The sequence below is a fragment of the Numida meleagris genome, chromosome 5, assembly GCF_002078875.1.
Source record: "Numida meleagris isolate 19003 breed g44 Domestic line chromosome 5, NumMel1.0, whole genome shotgun sequence".
Lineage (NCBI taxonomy): Eukaryota > Metazoa > Chordata > Aves > Galliformes > Numididae > Numida > Numida meleagris.
The window spans coordinates 49,525,851-49,548,812 of NC_034413.1; the positions used below are offsets into that span (position 1 = coordinate 49,525,851).

The 22,962-nt window shown below is 38.2% G+C and overlaps 1 protein-coding gene across 1 annotated transcript in view; it reads left to right on the forward strand.

Moving 5' to 3' along the window:
* PDE11A (phosphodiesterase 11A) overlaps positions 62 to 22,962 on the forward strand; it is a 129,528-nt gene continuing 106,627 nt past the window's right edge. The window contains exons 1-2 of the mRNA XM_021399741.1: positions 62 to 1,136; positions 17,256 to 17,414. Coding sequence (XP_021255416.1) covers positions 375 to 1,136; positions 17,256 to 17,414 — 921 coding nt within the window. The 5' untranslated portion in view covers positions 62 to 374. The remainder of the gene's footprint in view (positions 1,137 to 17,255; positions 17,415 to 22,962) is intronic.

The following is a 22,962-nucleotide window of genomic DNA, read 5'->3' on the forward strand; positions in this document are numbered from 1 at the left end:
CCGCCCTCCCCTCCCTCCCCGCCTCCCCCCTCGCTCAGTGGCCCCCTCCCTCCCCGCCTCCCCCCTCGCTCAGTGGGCCGCCGCCTGGGTTACGCAGCCGCCGCCGCCAGCGCTGACAGCGCCGGGCGGGAGGGGTTTGCCCGAGCATCTCCAGAGGCGCGGCGGCAGCCCGGGACCGAGGAGCAGAGGAGGAGAGGGAGGCGGGCGGCGGAAAGAACACCTGGAATAAGGCGGATAGTAATAATAAAGAGTGGGTGGCAGGAGAAGGAGGGCTCGGGGACAGCGGGGGGACGAGGAGGGGCGGCCCGGCTCGGCCGCGGGACAGCGGCGGCTCCCGTCGGGGCATGGCCTGAAACGCCCCCGCTGCCCGTACCATGGCGGCCGACGGCGGCCTCGACGTGGCGGCGGTGGAAAGTTTCCTGGACAGGCACCCGGAGCTGGTGGAGAGGTGGCTGAAGAGGAGAAACTCGCTACCCAAGGCGCCCGCCGGCGGACCGTCGGAGGAGCGGCGGGTCGTCGGAGGTTGGGGCAGCGCGGGCGGGCCCGGCGCCGGGGGGCTGCAGCGGAGGGCCTCCCAGAAAGAGCTGCGGAAGAGCTTCGCCCGCTCCAAGGCCATCCACGTCAACCTCACCTACGACGAGCACGTGCACGCCCGGGCGCAGGAGCCGCTGAGCAGCGTGAGGCGGCGGGCGCTGCTGCGGAAGGCCAGCTCCTTGCCCCCCACCACCGCGCACATTCTCAGCGCCCTGCTGGAGTCCCGCGTCAGCCTGCCCCAGTACCCGCCCCCGGCCCTGGACTACAAGCGCTACCTCAAGGAGCATAACGAACGGCAGTTCTTCCTGGAGCTGGTCAAGGACATCTCCAACGACCTGGACCTCACCAGCCTCAGCTACAAGATCCTCATCTTCGTCTGCCTCATGGTGGACGCCGACCGGGGCTCGCTCTTCCTCGTGGAGGGGGCGGCCGCCGGCAAGAAGAGCCTGGTCTCCAAGTTCTTCGACGTGCACGCCGGCACCCCGCTGCTGCCCTGCGGCTCCACCGAGAACAGCAGCGAGGTGCAGGTGCCCTGGGGCAAGGGCATCATCGGCTACGTGGCGGAGCACGGAGAGACGGTCAACATCCCCGACGCCTACCAGGTAGGAGCCGGGCGGAACCCGGCGCTCCGCCGCCCCCGGCTCCCTCGGCGCGGGGCTCCGCCGGCCACCTCCGCCCCTGCCTCCCCCTGGGCGCACCCCGGGTGGCCCTCCCGAGGATGGGACGGGGGTCTCGAGAAAGGCACCCCGGGGGGGGGCAGCGGGGCTCGGCTGGCGGTGAAGCACTGCAGCTGTGCCGCCGGGTTTCTCGGGTGTGCTGAGTGGCTCCGTGCGTTTCCCGAAAGTGTTTTGGAATTCGCTGAAGAAAAGTTTAAAGAGATGCTCGTGACAGTCCCAGTAATCATCTTAAATCTCACGTAGTGTTCCCTGCCTGCCCGCTGCTGACATAATCTCCCTGCCTTCAAAGAAGCGTGTATTTCCTTCCACCTTTCTTTGTGCCCACTCTGATCGCGTGGCATGCGTTTGCAGACCCTTTCCTCGGAGCGTTTTATCCATTCCCGTTATTCTCTTGCAAGGAGTTTCCCCACGTTTTATAGAAGCTTCGGTTTGAATCGCGAAAATGTAGTCCTGGTTTCAGGGCAAAAATGCTCAGACTTCAGCGTGGACAGAAGTCCCGAGCGTGTTAGTGTGAAGTGGTGTATTCACTTTGCTGGCTCCGGGTTTACCACCCTCTCCCACAGTCCTGGGGGTTGATTCTGATATGTACGAGCATGAGGCACTGTCAGCAGTGCCAGAGTCTTTAGAAAATTAAAAACCAGAGAACTACGCATTCTCTAACCGAGGGTCTTGGAAAGTTTTAGAAAGGTGAGAGATGTATGTCTTCAAGAATTCTGGTAATAACCATTGTCCAATGTCTATTTTTTTTCTCTAAAATAATAACAAAAAGCAGTGTTAACAAAAAAAAAAAAAAAAGATGGTGCTTGATGCTGTGTAACAAACCACCCAAAGAAGAAACTTAGAAAAATAAGATTGGGAATTTTTGTTTGAAATACAGAAAAGCTAGGCTAAATGTATTTGGGGCTGAATATTTATACTTTTGTCAACCAGTGAAAAATACTGAGCTCCAAACAGGTACACATTAAGAGAGGTTTGCAGCCCACAGAGTTCAATGGAAAAGAACAGAGCTTGGTAAAAAGACTGTAATATTCAGCCTAAAATGACTGTTTATTGGATAACCTTTGTAAAAATCTAAGCTTGTTTTCTTCCTTTCTTCTTTCCTTTATGCCCATTATCTGCTTTCTCTTACAATATATTACTGTTTTTTAATAACTTTGCTTTCTAAAACTGTACTCCTCCCAAAATATATGCTGTTTGGGGTCAAGCAGAAGATATTCTCAATAGTCTCAAGTGAATAAGCAGATTGAGAATATCTGAGTTTGGCTGGAAAAGAAATTGGTCCCTTCTTTTAGCTCCCGCTAGCTCCGAACGCCTCTTCTTTTGGAGGTGAGAATGCCACTGGGAAGGCAGGTGTTTTCCTGGTTCTAAGGGACAGCGTTATTTTTTTTCTCAAGTGTTTGTTCACTCCCTGTGAAAAAGCTCAGCTACTTTCAACAGTTTATTGTACCTCAGAAGGGAAAGTTCTGAACTAAGTTTATCCTGTAATTACATTAATTGCAACTACACTGCTTTCTGTGGAGTTACTTCTGATTAATTCTAGTGCAACAGAAACTTTAGACGTTGTAGCTGTAATGAATGTTTTGCTTGATAATAAAAGAGGGATCTGCTTTCTGTTATGTTTCCAACTTAATGCAGTTCTCTGTTTTACCTGGGAGGTATATATCCATTGTGCATCACTAAAAGGAGACCTTTCTAACTTAATAGGATAAAGAGCCCTAAGGAGGGCCAGATACACGTGCACAAAGAAGTGACAGCTGTTCTATCTGAGGTCATTGTGGTACTTGCAATATCGCTCTTTAAAAATTAACAAATGCAATAATACGATTTTTGTCAGCATTACCACTGGTGATGGAAGCGTTTAATCAACCATCAGGTTAAAAACACATAGCACCACCAGGAAACTTTGTCAGGCTGACAGCTTAAGTTGGAGAAAAAGAGGTGAGAGGGCAGCACCATTTTGTCCATTGAAGAGAATGTTTACAGTGATGCTACTCATTTGGTAAGGAAAGGCCTTTCATTGTATTAGCACCTCTAGGTTAATGTAAGGGCTTTTTGCTTCTTTTTAAATTAGCAAACTTATTTATAAAGAGGTAAAAATACTTCCACATCATTAGTTATCTCATTTTCAATATTGGGAAATTTATTTTATGATCATGCAACCATCTTTATTTTCTCACAGCCTGATCAAATATGAGCTAAAATGACTGTAAGTCCTGTCAACTAATATGGATGGGGTTGCCTGCTTGTACACAGAGTATCATTAGCTAATACTGGCATTAATGGGACCTTAGTGTGACCAGCACATGTTTAAATCTTGTCTGTCATGTGCTGTAATATGCTTCGTGCTGGCAGTCTCATGTTCCTGCAGAGGGGCCAAGAGGTTTAGGAAGTTTGTAAATGACTTGCGCTGTCATTTTCAGAGAGAGTGTAAGATTTTAATTACACAATTATTTTTCTAAATGAAAAAAATGCTAAAACGATGATACAAATAATAGACTAGGGCTCTTCCACAATGCAGGTCATTATTACTGCCAGATTTTCAAATCCTGCTAATGTAAACAGTCTGAATTAATTCAATGAGAATAGTTTATAAAGTTTGCAATCAGTGTGACGTATTGAGGACTGAATCATAGCCTTTTTAATAATAAGCAACAACTATGGATATCTCACAGTAATTTGATTTATAAACTCAGTATGAAGTAAGTGACTGAACAAACACTGGAGGTTCACTGCATCAGAGAATTTGACGTATTTATGGAAAGGTTTAGATGAATGCTATATAACTGAGTCAAAAGGTGCAGAATTCATTCACGACATTAAAAGTTTTATTGACTACATTGTCGTGTGATTAAAGTGGAGTTTTATAACTGTATAAACGTTTGTAAAATATGTGATTTAATTTTTAAGAGTTCTAAAGAATTTTTCAGAACAGGAGTGGAGATAGATGCTTTCTTTGTAGTTTGGAGTCAGTTTTAAACACTTTATCCTGGAAGTAATCCTGTTGATGGGTAAGTTGGACTACTAATAACTTTAGGTTTTAAAATATGGCCTTGGGTCCTTTTCCTGTATTAATTCTGTGAAGCTTTATTGACTCCTTACTATGCAAATAATCCAGTAAGTCTTGAGCAAGTGTGTTCGAAGAATCAGTTCATATTAGCAAGGGAAGAAGGACTTAAGTGTCCTTTGAGACTCCCTTTAACAAAACATAGATGTAGTTTTTGCAGTTCAGTATGAAACATATTAAATATGTTGTTAGTAGGCAGAGGTGCTATTAAATCTTTATCCAGAGATCTTATGAGTCCTTTAAAAATTTTACTTTTTTTCCCTCACTATTTAAAGCAATGGATTTTTCATGTAATCCCTTCTTCTTACAGATCTTCTATGACATCCTCTGAGATTCCTGATCATTTCTATTTTGTTCCATCTTTTGGAGCAGCATTTAAATAACAAAATTTTAAATCACAAGGAATACTTAGTTATTGCTATAGGTTAAGATGCACAAAAGTTTGGATTTAATTTAATAGCATCCCACATCCTTCTGACTACTGAAAAAATCTTGCTCTTCAGAATAGCAAACATACATCAGAAGGTATTGGAAAAAATCTGTTTGGCCATTTGCCAGTGTCAGCTGAAAAAAAGTTTTCTGTACATCTTATGTTAAATTTGGAATTTAAAAAATAGCCTTAGAGATAAAATGGCTCACCAGATTGATGTTTTAATAAAGCAAGGAGAAAAGTGAGGAGAAATATGAAAAGGAGTTATGCTAAGTCATGAGTTCTTGGAAGCTGGAGAAAGGGCAGTAAAAGATGATCAGAAATGATTTTTTGGGACATCTCAAGTCTTTAAAAAGAATATTAAACTACCTTACTGGAATTAAAACCGAACAAAATGAATGACCTTAATACCTCCTTGCTCTGGACTCTGTCACGTTTAAGCCAAGTGAAGTACTACTCCTGCAGACACAAAGAGGAAAAGGTTCCCCTTCCAGGGGAAGGCCTGTTGACGTAGCCAGTAATGAACAGATGGGATCCACATTTTATTTCGTGGGGTAACTGCTCATTACCATCAGTATTAACAGTGTGTCTGTTTCCATTTTAAAGAGCAGTTGCAGCGTTAAAACCCCCAGGTCCTAGGAGGTCTGTCCTGTGGGTAGGAAGCATTTAAGAGCTGCCTTGTTCAGCTGCACCAGAGCTATTGGCACCAGCAACTCCTGCATGTATCTCTGTGCTGGCTCTCAGCACAGACAGAGGTTGCTCCTCTTGATGGCATGAAACAGGACAAGCAGAAATAAGCAATAATTTAACAAAAAAAGAAAAAAGTTCCGTGTAATACAGGAAAAAATGCGTTAGAACAACTTTTGCCATGCATTAAACATGACTAGAAAGCACTATGGGGAACACAAGAGATAATTGCAACAGTAAAGAACTAAATTGCTCTAATGTGCTCTCCAGGAAAGAGCACACCAGTCTGTCAGACAACATTTCAAAACAGTTAAAGTTGTGAGTCCCTGGAAAGCAACCTCACACTGTGTGTGGCAGAGAGCCGAGGAAGCAGGGAGGCACAGTTACGGCCCACACAGGGCACTCGTGCCCCTGCACCTCCTGTTGCTGCCTCTGCCCAGGAGCCTGCTTCTCAGGGAGCAGTTTCTGACTGAAATGTAAAACATCTTGGGGCCTTCCTGGGCTGTGCAACACACCATATTGCTGATGGAAAGCTGCAGGTTTACCATGAGAGAACAAGCCATGTTACGTCACAGGCCAGGCCACAGTGGACAGCTGCTACCGTTCAGGCCATCATGTCATGCTACCTAGTACCTGGCTGTGCCTGATTTGTTAGCTGGAGAAGGGTGCTAGGTGGGTCCTGTTTGCAGGAAAGCTGAGTGTGAAGTCCAGCCCTGCTCAGGGGTAAGGAGTTTGGGGATAATTTGCTGTTACTGGGTAATTATCAGCAATGGGGTATGGCATTTGTTGTCAGTGCTGAAGTAGGTTCTGTTGTTAATGTGAGGTGATGAACACAGGTTCCTAAGCAAGCCTAGTGTGGAGGACTTCAGGCCATCAGTAGGTTAGTAGGTTTGGTTTGATCTTTTTCCTTATGAAAAGATGTTTAGTCTCTTTTCTTAGTCATCTTGATGGAACAGGTATTCACCATCCCAACCTTTGGCTGCAAAAAAGCTGTGGTGGTCAGGGCTGGCTTTTCGCATCTCCTTCCCACAGCAGACCCCTGGGCTAGTTTTCCTGTTCCCTTGTGAAGTTCTCTCTTATTGAACTGTCAGACTTTGCTAGTTTATCAGTTTGCTAGCCTGTCTATCTGAAGAAACAAACAATTTCAGCTTTTTTTTTTTAACCTGCAGCTACTGGTAGAACTTCTTCATGTTGTGGGCAGGAAAGTGGACCCTCCCTGGCCTGTAACTCCCCAGGCGGCTGTGAGGAGAGGAGGCTCTGAGCTCCCTGGTGCTGCCTTGATAGTGAAGAACTAAGATGGCATGCTTTGTGGTCCAAAGCCTTTTGATCTGGTTTATCCTTTCCTTACGGGTTTTTATGGTGGAAAATGAAATTAGGGAGGCTCTAGGGGAGAAAAAAAAAAGAGGAACGCTTGCATCTCTTAACTGTTCTGAGTCTGTGGTGATTTAAAGGAGCAGAGGTGCTTGCATCTTGCTTTACTTCTGCCTCAGGTAGCTTGCATGGACACCCAGTACAGGCTTCACTATATTGTTTTTTCTTTTTTTTTTTTTTAGAAATATTTTCTGGAAACTAATAGCTACAAAAGGATTTGTGGGTTACTGGATACAAATCTTACAAGTGGTGAAGTAGTGGTACTGATAAGATACAGAGAGGACAGCAATCCAGGTTATTCTGTCTGTGGCTCTCTGCACTCTGTTCTGCTATGATGTCCTTTTTGTCTAGGTGAAGTTTGCAGTCTTGAGTAGAAGCAGGTTCAGGATTTCTTCAGTGTGGGTTTTTTTGTGTTTGGGTGTTAGTTTTCTGTTTTACTGGAGAGAAGTTAACATTTGTTGGGGGGTAGGAGAGTAGGCATTGCTGGAATCCCTACTCTTGAAAGAGCTGCCATTTTGTATTCCATGCTGCAAATTAACCTGATTCTACTTGTCTGCCCCAGCTGTGTGTGATATCTCTGCTGGTGGGCTTCACCTGGCTCTGCTTAACTGGAAAAATCCAGGCTTGTGAAAGGGTAAGGAGTATTCATCCTGCTCTCCCTGGTGAAATTGATGGCACAGGTGAGGCTATGTTTGCCATCACTTAATTCAGAGCTGCTGCCCTTTATTCAGTGTGAAGATTTGGGATTCTCTTATATAGACGTAGGAATCTTAAGTTTAAAATACTCAAACACTTGAGTATGTAGAAATGTAGTTGAAGCAGTTAAAAGCCTCACCTTTATGCTGTGGTGTTATATATGATACAGTTCACGTGATATTTAAAGACATAAGAGGTTTTTATAGCTTTCTTCCTTTCCTGATGTTGTTGTGTCTAGGTTACTTCATTGCAGGTCTTACCTGTTTTTTAGAACCAGTGAGCAAGAACATCAGCCAAAGGAAAAAGTAGATTTAATTTTTTTTTCCATTAATATAGTTCACTTACGCATTTCAGACATTTTTTCCCCCTTTTCTCCTATAATTTTCATGTTCTTACTATGCTGTGGAATTGCTTGCACATAAAAAAAATACATATATATGACCATGTCCAAAATGAGAAGGTAAAACATCAGTAGAAGAATTGGGGTCAAATAAGAACTAAATATGAGGATATAGAGAAGCTAAGTATTAAATGGAAAACACTTCTAAAATAAATGAAAATAATTGAATGAAAAGAGAGTTTAGAAGATAAGTCAGTACTGCTAGTCAAGTGCAAAAAATATATATATATATTGCTTCACACCTTGTGAGAATTCTGCCAGTTTGGCCAGTGAGAGCAATAGGAAGCTTTAAGTCTGAAAGACAAATTGAAATCAGTACTTTATGCTTAGTTAGCTGACTCCACTGAAAATCTCTGCTAGACAGATCTGGCTTCCACTGCGCTCATGTAAATCTATACATACTTAGAGAAGTGAACATCTGCTATATATTTAGTGCTTGGATGTGGCTTTCATGTATGTGTCTATTCATTTTATGTATGAGCATAGTTAAAAAGATGGTCTGGAAGATAATATCAAGGTGTTAGGAAGGAATATAATTTAGATTTTTTTAATATAATAAACTTCAAGGACAGAAGGGAAATATTTTCCACTTATGTGGCACGCTGCATTGTGACAGTGTAGCATAATATAGTTCAATTACATATTTGATTAGACTATTTCAGTGACTGTGAGAATGAAGGACCTAAACGTGCAATTCTAATTTTAGCAGAAATCCAATTACGAGACTGAATGAAGCCTTAGATTTGCTTGGTAAAGGATCTTTTGGTCTGTTTGATTGGTTTTAAATTTTCCAAAACAATTGGATGTTACTTTTAGTTATTTATGATCCCATGTTGTTGTGTTCTTTTTCTATAGAATAGCAGAATTCAAAGGAAAAAAGTACACATACATGATTACACAAGATATTTTGTTTTACTTTCCTACAACAACCCTATTGACTAACTATGAAATAAACAGCTTGAGCTAATGATTCAGCGGAGTGTGTTTGCAGGATAACAACTGTATGCAATCTGGGTTTAATGTGTCCAAAGTGCACCTTTCAAAAATCAGAATTGCTAAGATTAATAACTACTGGTTTATCGCAGTAACATTTTAAATTTATTATTCAATGGCCTTATACTTCTGTAGCATTTGAAGCCACCTGTTGCTCACATGAGTAATCACTTGCAGGAGCAAGGTTAACCCATAGGTAAACTTCTACTGAGGGATGCAGGAGTTTTGTGGGGTTGTTTTTTCTCAGGGAAGTATCAAATATATAACTTTAAATAAAACATTGCATGGCTTTAAAAAAAACAAAAAAACAAATGAACTCTGAGTTTAGAGAACAGCATTAAGAAGTGGTTGAAAGTGAGTTTGGCATGAAATGGGAACATGGGAGGATATTTGTGGCTGGTTCCCAGGAGGGCTTCTGTGTGCCCACTACTGAAGGGCCCAGGGCCACCGTGATGGGGCAAACAGTGGTGAGTATGATCTCTAAATATTTAAAAATAGCAGAAAAAGCAATTCTTTGTTTTCTTTGATGAATACATGAGCAGGATAGAAATGCACAGAAGCTGCTGTAAACAACTGGACTACAATTTAATTTACTGTACTGATATCAGCACTCTACTTTTTGTTTTGAAGGAAGAACAACAAAACCATTTTGTAATGATCTGGGGAGTGTTGTCCTGCAGGGGGATCTCAATCCTGCTGTTGATCAGCTCTGAGTATGATGTATGAAATGTGATTATTATTACTAGCTTGATATTCATGCCTAAAAACTTGTTAGTGCTTCTAATTCTTTAGAGGAAAAATAATTTTCAATACTATTCTATTCCATTGCTTACATAAGTAGACAACATGCACTGTTATGTCCATTGTTTAACGGATTAATGTAACAGTGGTTAAAATAGGACAGGTAATATAATGCATCTCAACTAAATAAAGTAAAACCCTAAACGGCTGATGCATTTAAAACCAAAACATAAACATTATCATTTGATTATCACTTCCCCCCCCTTAAAGTCAGCAAGTTATCTCTTTTTTTTTTTTTTTTTTTTAGCTCAAAGTATATATGGACTTGGTTTTAAATCTGGAAGTTAATAATTTTAAGTGTCAGTGTTCCCTGCTCTTCAGAATTGCTATGGGAGTAAAGAAATGGAGTTGGCTGAGCTGTTCTGTGCTTTATCTGTTTAATTCATTTTATCTTATAAGAAATATTGCTGTCACTGATTGTCACTAGATAACTGTGCTTATTGGAAGAATTAGGTTTTAGGTGCTGGAGAATGGTGCTACTTTGTTCTCCTGCTGCCTTTTGTCTCTGGGGCTTTCAGAGATTTTGCAGAAGTTGACAGGAATGGTTGCAACAATCCTTACATTGAAGATGCTTAAGAGATTGGTTTACTGGTTTGGACTTTGTGTGCAAGTTTTTCTACAAGGCTTTGCTCATATCTGCTGTTGTGGCTCATTGCTTTATTTCTGCTCCTTGTTCATGCACAATGTAACTCGTACTGTATGTGGGTTTTTTAACTTTTTTTTTAGAGAGGAATATCTAGAACAGATGCCTTCAATTTCTTTTAATTTGTATTTTGGCTTTTTTTAAATTATGCTTTGAGTCTGGACAATATGCTGTCTTTTGGATTGCTCTTTTTCTATAAAAGCTTATGTATTATTCTATACTCATAGGAAGCATGATTAAGAAATCTACTAAGTCTTTCAATGTCAATGCTCTTGCATCTCAGCTTCCTGTAAGGTTAAAAAAAAAAAAAAAAAGAAAACCTTAAATCAAATTTTTCTATCCTATGCAGTACAGCAGTACAATAGTACTTAGGTTAACAATGCTATCAAATATCTTTCTCTTATATCAATTTTGGTGCAAGTAGCTAATTGTGAATCAGTAGTTTAAATACAGGATATTCAGAGAAAATTCAAGGTTTTTATTTTGTTTTTGAGCCATTTCTAAGGAAAAACTAAATAGTGAACAGGCCTGGCCCACCGTGAGTACCTCTTGTATTTTTCTGTTTTGTATAATTTTAAAAAGTAGCATTTTCAAATATAGCTTTTGCTTGTTGTTGTCAACTTCTGTTGTGTCATTTAGTTTATTTCACTACAGTTAGACATTTTGTTCATAGACTCTGGAGTCTATAAAGACAGTGTCTTATGGACATCTCATTGCTGCAAGTATATTCGGAAAGGTTTCATCCTGCGTTACATCATTTGATTCTGAGCTAAGTTGTTTTAGGAGCATACTTTGATTTTAAAATCATTCTGATAGCACAATTAATGGAAGTACTAGCTTTGGGAAGGATATAGAAAACAGGTTTTCTTTTTCAAGTTCTAAGGGCTGTGTTTAGAGTAGCTGTACCTTTGCTAACAACTTGCGAACCACCTACTTAAACTGAAAATCAAACCTGAATTCTAATTGTTCAGAAATTGTCTTCATTATCACCTTAATCTGTTTAATTTCTTTAATTGTCTAGGGAGTGAGGGGGAGATCTTGTTAGATTAAAAATGAGGACAAGAGTGTTTCATGGGAGTTTTGGAGATCCTCTGTGGCCTTCTGTGAAGGAGTGCATCTTAATGTTTTTCAAGATTTTCTGAAGTTGGGAATCATTATGGAATATCTAGATTATTTCAGTGAGTGATAGAATTCGTGACTTCTAATGAGATTTTACCTCTTCTTCATATTCAGTATGAATTTTGTTTCTGTAGACTCCTGATAAGTGTAACTTAAGGTGTATAGCTGTTCCATTTTCATAATGGTCAGATTGTTATTTAGTGACTGCAGATCCACGGTTAATTTGCTACTGGTCTCCAAGAGGATTAGGCCCTAAGATTTCTCATTTTCCACTTCCAATCCTATCAATAGTACACCTAATTAACTTTTTTCAGTCCTTATCCAGTACCTTTATTGCTCTCATAGTCAAAATTAAACTAATCTTATGAATACAGAGGTCATTAGAGGACCTGACGTACAGCTTGTGGGCATGGTCAGTATTCTGTCCTTTCAGCTGAAACAATGAAGGGCAGGGATCTAGAAAAGTGAATTTAAATATACTAGGTCATGGATCACTTTTTTTTTTTTTTTTTTTTTGCTGCTCACAACTTCTGATCAAGGCTCTAGTATTTCTGGTAGTTATGTTCCCAACTTTTAGTCAACCCTCTTAATGTTGTTCTCACAATTACCGGAACGAGAAATTTAATGATTCTTAATGAAAATTGAGATTATGATAAGATTAGGATTACAGAATTTAACTCTGTACCCCAGTTTTTCCTTTTACAGAGTTTAAGCTTGAAAATATTTTTCTTCATTACTGAAAATCTTTAAATATGTACAAAAAGAACTGAGACTATAGTGTTACTGCTCCAGCAGTTGAAATACCAGCACTTGAAGTGATGAATCAATCTTGCTCTCTTTTAGTGACTATCACATTTTACAGAGCAATATTTTCCCCTAAGAAGAATTTACAATCAATAAACAGCTTCAGACAAAATGAGGTTTATCCTCCTGAATAACCACTCTTCATTGGCAGTTCTGAAATTCAAGTTCAAAGTGCTGAAGTCATTACATTTGAAATGTTTCTGGCATATAGCAATCTCATTACATAGAAGCAGAGCAGTAAAAACAATGGGTTTTTTGTTTGTTTTAGTAGTGCTTTTAACAGTCAGTAGAAGTCTTGACTTCATAATTCCTGGGCGTTCTTGCATGAAAATATTGCTGGTACAGTTGCAATTATAGTGAACTTCCTTTTAAAATTACGTATATTTTATATCTAGTCTGTCCCTAATTACTGAATAACTCTTCTTCATAAAAAGAAACCTAAAAGAGAATACTGCATTTGTAGCATCAATGTTGATATTCCCTAGCAGCCAGGAGCCCAGTGCAGGTGAGGACCCTGTTGTGCCACAGGCTGTTCTAACAAATGGGATAATAGTTTGTATCACAAAATGCTTGCAGTCTAACAGAGTTCTTCTCTCTGATTTAGCATCTTTGCTATCAGCTCCTAACAGGCCTCCTTGCCCAAGGTCACTACCCTGTAAGTAGAGGTGGATGTAAATTTTGTTCCAGCTCCTCAGCCTTCACAGTTCACACTTGGATATTGAGTTTTTATTGATGCTGTTAAATTCAGCTAAACCTCTCAGCTAGGTCCTACCATGTGCATCCCATGAAGATGTAATAAATGATGAAAGAAAACTAGGAGGAAGGATGGGTTTGTGAAAAGGAAGGTTTGGTACATAATGCAGGTCATCCAGTCATTTACCTCTCATATGTATTGCATATCTCAGCAATATTAATGCTGGCAGAAATAGTGTTTCATTTGCTTATGTCTCCTTCCTCATAGCTTTTTGCCAGTGTCACTAAAAGGAAATTCCTGCCTGCATTTCAACAGGAAGTTAGAGACAAATTTTCACCTTGCATCTTGATTACTTTTATCTTTTACTGGGTTCTTAATTAGGCTTGCCTTAATCTCTTCCTTTTCCCAAATAAATGTGTAAGTTTTTCTATACTCCTCTTATTCACTGTTCCAAATATGCTAGAGAACTGGACTGCCTCTTACAGAAGGGTATCACATAAGAGGGTAATCTGCTCTCAGATGACAAAACCACTTGGGTGGGTTGCTACCTATCTGGGACTGAGGCTGACTGATTGCTCCAGGATCCCTGTGCCTTCCTTCTTCCCCTGTAGAGATCACAACAAGGAACACAAACAGGAAACTTCATGAATTCACATGAAAGGTGATGTGTTATAGCAGCAATTAATTCCAGATTGCTAGTCCATTCTTTGCCTACTGTTCTCCATAGTCCACTAAGGAATACAAGACTGATACCTTTGTCAGATCTGTTTGCAGTACTGGTGGCTGTACTGTAGAGATGCCATTTTGTACAGGTTCAGAAGCCTCTGTCTTGCATTACATCATCCACTGCAGTTCAGACTGTGCTTTAACTGTATATTTATCTTAAGGCCTGTTGTGAAGGCAAGGTTTTCTCTTCTGTGGCGTATATAGTCAGAAAATAGGGACCTTACATTGCTTTCTGTGTTATTAAAAATAAACTTAGTATCCCAGGAGGCTGACTACGGCTGGCAGGCTTGTTCTGATAGTGATGGCTAGTGAGTCAATGGTAATTTTTACAGAAGAATTAAAACATTAATGTCATGGGCAATAAAATGTTTTCTCGTGTTGTACTGCCAAAGGAGATTACTTCTAAGTTTAAGTGGTAATTGATGGGGGGAGTCCAATTATGTAGTGGATTACTTTCTATGTGTGGAGTTTTTGTGCCCTTTCTGTAAAGGGTATCAGATACCCTTTTCTCCCTGCACATGCCTGGACCTAAGCTGACAAGTAATTAGTTCTTAATCTTAAATGTAGAATGGAACATGAATACTTCCTTATTTTGAAGAGTAAGGTCCATAGATGTGGTAAAGGTGGATAAATACAGCATAATAATTTATTTTGGTTATGGAAGTTAGAAGTAAGGAGAAGCTTCTAGCAGTGTCGTTTCCTGATTTATTGACAGATTGTAAATTAAATTTAAATTTAAATACCCATTAAAATGAGCTTTGCTAAATAAGAAACCTTCAGATAAGCATGAATAAATCTCCTGAAATTCTTGTCCCAGTCCTCTTATGTCTTTCTAGGCAGGATGCTCTACAGTGCAGAAAAATTCCACTTCTAATGAAGTTGATATCAAAGTGCACAGAAGCACGTGGAAAGATCACAAGATCAGGCCGGCCTATGCCCCTGATGCCCTTATTAAGCACCATTTGTTATGGGGGTTCTGGTTTTCCTAAGGAAACTGTTAGACACAAACATTTCAAGGGAATCTCATTGTCTTATCAAAGACTGCATATTAGTAATTTACTCTTCTTGGAAGCAAAGAATGTTTAATACACTCAAGAGGCAGAAATAAGTCTAAGGAAGAACAAAAAACCCTAATGAAATTAGAATTAAAATAAGAAAAAAGGTATAATAAACAGATTCAAGAGCTTGGTATTCTGTGGCAGAGGAGTGCTATAGCTTGCATACGAATGTCACAATTGTTATTAATTATTGGTGTTAAGAGGTCTGAAAGTCTGCATAAAGGAGTAAAATACCGATATGTGTATGTGAGTCTTAGTGTTGATTGAGTGCAGATCACTGAAATCACATCATTTTTGAAGTGGCAAATAATATTTCTATATTATCTGCAATTCACAACAGGAAAATAAATGTAGGAATAAGACTGTCTGGAAAATGTGTCAATGTTTAGTATCAATAAAGATGTAATGACTTCTCTTTCCTGTCAGAATTAAATTTTATCTTAATTTAAGGTCTGCATGGATGTAAGGATTGTTCTTTCATCACAGGACATAAAGGTGCATAGATATTATTTCACAGTCAATATTGTCTAAACCTTTAAAATCAAAACTTTTGCTTCTGTTTGTAGAAGAGTTTAGTTTCCTTAGGTTGGGAGAGCCAGAACTGGCTGCAACTGCAGGCAGCCTAAATGCTAACTTTGTCCTGAAAGAATGGAGCTGCTGATTCCCTCTCTGGCCAGTGGTAGAGTTATTAAAGGTGATCCTCTACTGAGTGTGTCTTTACTGCTAAAAGAAGGCTGCACTGTTTCATGGTGGAATAGTTTTCTGCAAAATGCCAGGTTAAAAAAAAAAAAAATCAGTTTCTCTTAGCTTTGATCAATCTGTCTAAACTGAAAGTTATTTTTCAGCTAAGATTTGAATAATGCTCTGAGCTTTTCGTAACTTCAAATGTTAATATACTTAAGAAAAACTGTTTAATTATCAAAAGTGCTGTAAGTTTCTCTTACTCATCTGGTAAGCATTGGAATTTGTATGAAAAATGTAAAATACATCTTTTAGCACTTTTGTTTGTATATATGGTAATCTTTTTTCAGTGGTAACCAGCTGTGTGGATTCTGTAGTGGAAGCTTAAACTGCACATCCAAACGATGTACACAGAGTTTCCTCTTCAGCAAGCTATATCTTGAGAAATATATTGGTATGAGGGGTCTTTGTAAAACTGAGATATTCTGATACTCAATTCCCTTTGGAAAGAACCACATTTTTCTTGCATTTCTGTTGTAAAAACATTTGTACTGCAGTGTAATACTAATTCTCACAGCAGGGCATATTTGACTAACTAAATTTCAAGTGTAGCAGGCAGAGAAGTAGAGCTAACAAGTGTTTCCATCTGCTTAACAGAAATCACAGGCATCTGCAAAATATAGATGTGAAATGGCAGCATGGCCTAGCATGTATGTGTATGTACAATTATATAACTAACACCAGATATCAGTCTTCGGATATCATTCAGTAAGCATTCTATAGAGTAATGGGACTTATTTTTGAAGTGACAATATGTAATTTGATCTAAAGATGCAGTATTGTCACCCTACGTACATTTTTCCATTTCTGTGTTTGTGAAGATGGTGGTTTGTCATTCTTTCACAATTAGTAGATTCTAACTTTTCTTACAAGTATTAAAGCACTTAAAATTCTTGCTAATCTTACTGATAAGTTGGTCTTTGAAGTATATTTACTCTAACATTTTATCACCATTTTTATTTGGTTGTGAGATTAGAAAGGAAAGCAATGTAAGAAGGCTCATGCTTGTAGTACATGTTCTGTATTTTTTGAGGAAGTGAATGCTTTATGATCGATGAGATCATACTAGATACTTAATCATGCTGAGGAGATTTAATATATGCATTAATTAACATAGTTCAAAAATCTTTTAATTTTGCGTTAACACAGTCCTGAAACTTAGATACAAGTGGATACAAAATCATATGAAGTCATGCATTAAAAATAACCAAAAACTCTTCCTATTCAATGTAACTGTAATAAAACCTTTTTTGATGATGATACAGCTCTTGGCCAGCAAAATTTCAAGAATGGACAAGACTACAAGAAATCACGCTTGCAAAATTTCTCTCTAAATAGCTACTCGCCACACAAAGCTTGTGGGTAAACTTTCATCATGGTGATTCAGTTGCTGCATTTCCATTAACACTGATTAGAGTTGCTTTGTTAAACTTCCTGTTAAAGCACTATGGAATAATTTTAAAAATACTCTGATGTATACTATGTTTTAGGAACTTCAGAGCTGCCCAAATACTTGCCTGTATGCTCCCAGTGAGCTCTGTAATGATTTGGTTGGGTCTTGGTATTGTGGCTGATATTTTTAAGTGGTATCCATAACATCCTTCTTTGTTTTGTGCTTGTGTAGTTTGAGTACAGTAATTTGACATCTGTTTCCCTCAGTATCTTAACTGAGGAAAAACAGCTAATAGAGAGTAGGATAACACAAGCAGCAAAATAATACTATTTTCTCAGTGTCTTGTATAGTAAAGTACTCTGCTACCTAAAGGAAGCTCAGGTGCATGATATGCATGTTAATATTTCCTTGTTTTCTCTTAAAGGATCGCCGCTTTAATGATGAGATTGACAAGTTGACTGGATACAAGACAAAGTCACTTTTGTGCATGCCCATAAGAAACAGTGATGGAGAGATTATTGGTGTGGCACAAGCAATAAATAAGACTCCTGGAGGTGCCCCATTTTCTGATGACGATGAAAAAGTAAGACTGCTTTTTTTCCTGTTTTCTTCTTATATAGCCTGGCAGACTCTTCTTAAGAGTACTTACTGCAGATATTATGAATAGAAGATTTATTCTTTAATATTATAGACGTTGTAATTGGGTTGTAATTACTTAATTTCTCAGGTCTGATGATGCCACAGCATTTTATGTACAATTTATTTCCCCTTTTTGTATCTACTAGAGAGGAGGGAAGAGCTGGTGTTAGTCCAGTTCGCATCTTGAAATTTTTTTATCACTCCATGTTAGTTGTCTGTGTTAAAAACTCCTACTGATGTTTACTAATGCTTTCTGAACTTTAAAAAAAAAATCTGAGTTAATGTCTTAGAAAACTAGCTGCAAAGCAGAAAAGCTGATACTTGTTTCATAAGACTTACAGCTGATATACTATTACTGTTTTGTTCTTGCAGCCTTTTTTTTCCAAATCCTAATCACTTGAAATTTTGTCTTCCTTATGTGGCCCGCAGTCTTGTTACTTATGTTTGAAAACCCTTGTTTGTGTGTAGGTGTCTTTCTTTATTGACCCTTCATGACATAGTCTGTTTCATATAGGTTAAGTTTTTGTAGGTTGTATCTTGTAGTTGAGAAGCTAGAGTTTCAAAAACCTATTCTTTAATAAATTTAGAAGCTGTGAAATTGATGGTTTTGCTGTCATTGTGGGGTAACTCAGAGAAACTTTAAGATATTAAATGGCATTAAGAAGGAAAGAGTAAGAACATTAGTACTGATGTATTGTATATAGATGGTAATGCATATGCCTCCCTCCCTGTAAGAATAGTACCTTGAGTAGCTTCTGTTTTAAGTTAGGTAATTTCAATTAAAAAAAAAAAAAAGGAAGATTTTGCATCTCCAATAAGTGAGATGTTATGTGCTGATTCAGAATGAAATTAAGTCAGTAGAAGCTGTTGCTCTAGGTTCAGATGACTTTTTTGTTTTGTCAGCCTATAATTATTTTTATAAAGACCAGGTGCACTTGGGAGCTAAATACCATCAAGGTATGGGGAGCAGCCCTTTGTGTTAATGGTGTTTAAGTGCTTAATGTAAAATGTATACTGTAACATAAAACATACATCTGTTCTGTAAATGCAAGAGACCTTGCCTATTCAACTTAACACTTCATAGATTTTATGTTAGACTTTTTGTGCAGTACACTAATGAGAAAACTTCAGAGTTTACCTCTAAATAAAATCTTTCAAAGAATTAAAATATTGCTTCAACAAAAGTGAATATTTATTTTTTAATATAAACACTCAAAATATTTGGAGGAAAAATAGAACAAATACGGTTTTCTGTTTGTGAAGCAAATATTCTGTGATTATAAAGTAGCTGTGGTTTTCTTGTTCGTCTGATTTTTGAAAAATTTTCTGTAGTAACAAGTTCACAGGAAAAACTATTGTAGAGAAAATCCTAAACTTGCTTACTTAAAATCATCACCTCCTCTGAATGTTCTCTGTAGGATACGTGTCTATAGCATATACACAAACTTTATTTTAGGAGATGTTATGTTTACCCCTTTATGCTATCATAAAGCATAGGAGACTTTCAAATCCCTATCAAAAGATAAACGTAATTTCTCCTTTCTGTCCTCTTTATTAAGGTATATCTGGAGAGTAAAGGGGAGTTCAAATAGCAACAAGGAGGTATCTGAATTAAAAGTAGGGAAAGTGGGAGATGGTGCTGTTGGAGGCAGATGCCTGCAGCTGAGTATGGAGGGAGAATATGAATGAAGCCAAAAAATGACTGGAAAGAAGGGTAGAGTCAGTGAGCTGTATAGCAGCTCTCTCTATGCAGGAAAGAGACATGGAGTATTCTTCAAGCACTTACTATGAAACTGCACACAATTGTGTTTGTATTAATATAGTATTGAATCTGTTTTTCGTAAAATTGTAGGTAGAGACAGACTTTGCCCCTGAAAGCTACTTAAGCTGCCTCAAAAGCAGTTAATACTTGACAGAAAGCCATTGTTGGTGTATTATGTACATGTTGACATTCCTGTGCTATGACAAAAAAAGGTGTCAAGTAATGCCTGTTGGAAAGAGAAAAATCCTGCCTTGTTGGTTCGTCGAAGTAGATGGGGATAATGTTTAGAATCAAGGCAGTATGACATAAATGAAATGCCTTATAAAGCTGAAGTAACCTTGGATTTTCAAGGCTATGAAATACTGAAAAATCAAGCTCATCTTTTGCAGAAAGTATAGGAATGTATTTATGTAGTCCCTTAAGTTGTTATTAAACGGCTATTTTTACTTGTTATATATGTACAGCAATAAATTTAGATTGTAGTATAGAGCCATTTAATAGTTGTAGGAAACAATGGTTTGAGAATATGAGTCTTTGTATGGCTAATGTCTGTTAATAGCTTCATACTCTGTTTTGTTGTGTAGTGGGAGTAATTCAAAATTGATAGACTTTCTTGAAATTTTGTTACACAAGGGAATGTTTTGTATTTCACTACAAAGTGGATACACAGAAGCTGAGTTTTTTTTTTTTTTTTTAAAAAAAAACCTTAATAGAAGGTATAAGAATAATGATTAGTTATCAGATATCTTCCAGTAGAAACAGTTATGAATAAATATTTGAGATTATTGAACGTACACTTTCTCACTGTTAAGTAGAGATCTTCAAGTTATTATAAACAGTACATACTTGCACGTGAAGAGTCAGATTTACTGCTCTGTACCACTATATGCTTTGGATTCTTTTCCTAAATCTGTTTTGACATTATGTTCTGATCTGTTGTGCTCTACAGCTGACTGTTAACTTCTTGCTGTAGTGCAGACTCTCATTGGCCTAGCCATTTGAATCAGAGTTGAAAGATTAAGCTTATACCTGGATAGAAATATTCTTATTGAAAGTGAATTCAACAAGGATAAAGGAGTGAAGTATAACAGGTTAATGGGAAGAATGCCTATGGTATGACAGACAATTCAGGTAGTTCAGCTCCACAGTTATTCTGATGTACTATGTATGAGCTTAAATTTTTTTTTTATTAAACCTAAGTAACTGGGGCTACCATTCACACAAACACAAATAGTTTTCTAAAACTCAGAAGTTAAATTAAGAACAATATTCATTGCAGTATATGTATTTAACATCCTCTTTTGATGAAAGCTTTCTTCTAAGCACATGCTAAGTAACAAGAAAAAAATCACAATTGTCTTTATCAGTATCAACTATTCTAGTACCACGTTAAGGTAATTTTTCTCTTGTGAGAAATTTTTTCCATGAAAATAAATTTAATTTGTTTCTGCAATGCATCTATCTAATTGGTGGTGCATAATGATTTAGAATGAATTAAATAACTTTTCCAGTTTTCAGTTGCTACTTTTTAAGGCATCTGAAAAGACCCAGTACTTTGTATCTTTTCTTTATACTTTTTATCACTTGTGTAACCGTGAATTTTCTTCCTGTTTGCTTTTGATTCTTGAAAATCTTGAAAGTTGAGTATTGATATCACCTGTATGTTAATACAGTATATGCTAGAATGGGTATTCAAATGCAAATTAAAGTAGTAAAATGAGACTTTGCCTGAAAAGGCTTTTCTGTACTTTTTTAGTATGCTTTGTGCCTGTGTTTAAAAAAAAAAAAAAAAAAAAGAAATGAAGTGCTGCCTTTATCATGTATACATTTAATCTTTGATAGAACATTTGAATATCATACATTCAACTATTAAAACCACTGTGTGATGACAGTTGTGTATTGCATAAACACATTAATATTTGATGCTAGCACTGAAGTTGTGGTGTTTGGTTTCCATACAGTGGTTACTAGAGATTTTTCGCAATCAGCAAGTTTCCTGTGCCTTATTTGCCATCTTTATTTCTTTACAGTCATTTACACCATTGTTGTAATTAGAAACGAATATGTTTCTAATAACTCGTCAATAATATATTAAATGGGTTCTCAAATGTACTGTTTATGGAAAAATAAGTGAGAAGGTAAAGATCACTGTGCTCTGTAACAAATCTAAGATTGGTTGTAGCTTGGCAGCCATTGTGCTGGTTTTGGTTGTGGTTTTTCTTGTGTTTTTAGATCTGTGCTCTTAAGCTTCTTCCCTCACTGATAACCTAGAAAACATGGTATACCTCTGGGAAGCCAAGAGCTGCACTTCAAGGAGAATGTCTTGCAGGATTAGTGAATGCTTTTTTAATGATGGTATCAGAGGAGGTGATTGTAAGGAGAGAGGGCAAGAGAAAACTAGGGCCCAAAAAGAGACCTGGAAAATGCTTTCCAAAACAATTGAAGGAAAATCTTCCTGGGTGTTAAGGTACTTTGTGCAGTAAAGTCTGATGACTAGCTAGCAAACAAAATAAACTCAGTTTTATGTTGATGTTACAATTTCTGACAAGTAGCAACTTAAGAATAATTAGGAAATGAAACTGTAATAAACTGACCCCTATCTCCAGGCCCAAACAAATTCAAACAAATCTTAGTATACTTTACGTATGACTTCTGTTAGAAGTGTCTTTCTATGCTCAGTATTATGTGAAGCAATTAATTTTACTTTTTACAAAGCTACTAGGCTATTGTATGATAAAATGTCACTTGGGGGCACTAGTGCCTTGAGTCAATAGGAAACAAAGAATAATGTTTTCAATTACAATTAAGTAGATGCTAGCATCACTTCATGTATTCTTTTTAGTTATTTTTTTGAAATTGTGAGCAAATAAAATATTTAAGATTTGGGGATTTTTTAATGCTCCCAAGCTGTAACCAAGTTTATGTTTTGCAAGATGCAAAATGGTACAGTGTTAGATTGCCAAGCTTTTGTAGTTCTCTTTTTCATGGCAGGCTTTCAGGTTTTTCTTCTGTATCTCTGGCCATAGTGTTAATATCTGTGCTAAGTTAGTTTTCTGCATGTAATGATTGCTTCCAATTGCTGAACAAACTCTTTTTCCTTTTGATATAAGGGGTGATCCAGCCATTTCATTGTTTTGAGCTAAACTAGACCTGACAGAAATTGCTGTATGGGTTTTACCTCCTCAGCATCAATGGCTTAGTCAACCAGAATGATGTGGAGATTTCTGTTTTGGTATTAGACAATTACAAAAGTATTATTTAACGATGCAAGGTGATGACTGCTAAATTATGTAGTCGGTAACTTTTAAAAATAAAATAAATACACAGAAGAATATCAGTTTTCTTACAATAGTGGACATCAGTTCATCTGGAAGATTCAAAAACAAAGAAAAAAAACCTTGAAAAGAAGGGTGCAGCCTGTGTGTGTTCCTAGTGCTGTCCTGAAGAGACACTTAAGTATTTGTGCTTGTTGCTGGTGAGTCATATGTGTTGCAGGACTAGTGAGGAAACTACCAAGCAAGAGCTTGACAATCTGTGGTTTAGATTATTGTATGCACTTCAGAGTCTCCTGAGATGTGGTGTCAAAATAAATCTAATCCATCATCAGAAGCTTAACAAGCAACATCATCAGCTTCACCATCCCTTTACCTGGTGTTCCTGTTCTCTCTGGCTCTGGCATGCTCCTAGCCTGAAAGAAGTGAATCAGCTGCAGGTGTGTTACACAGGATCA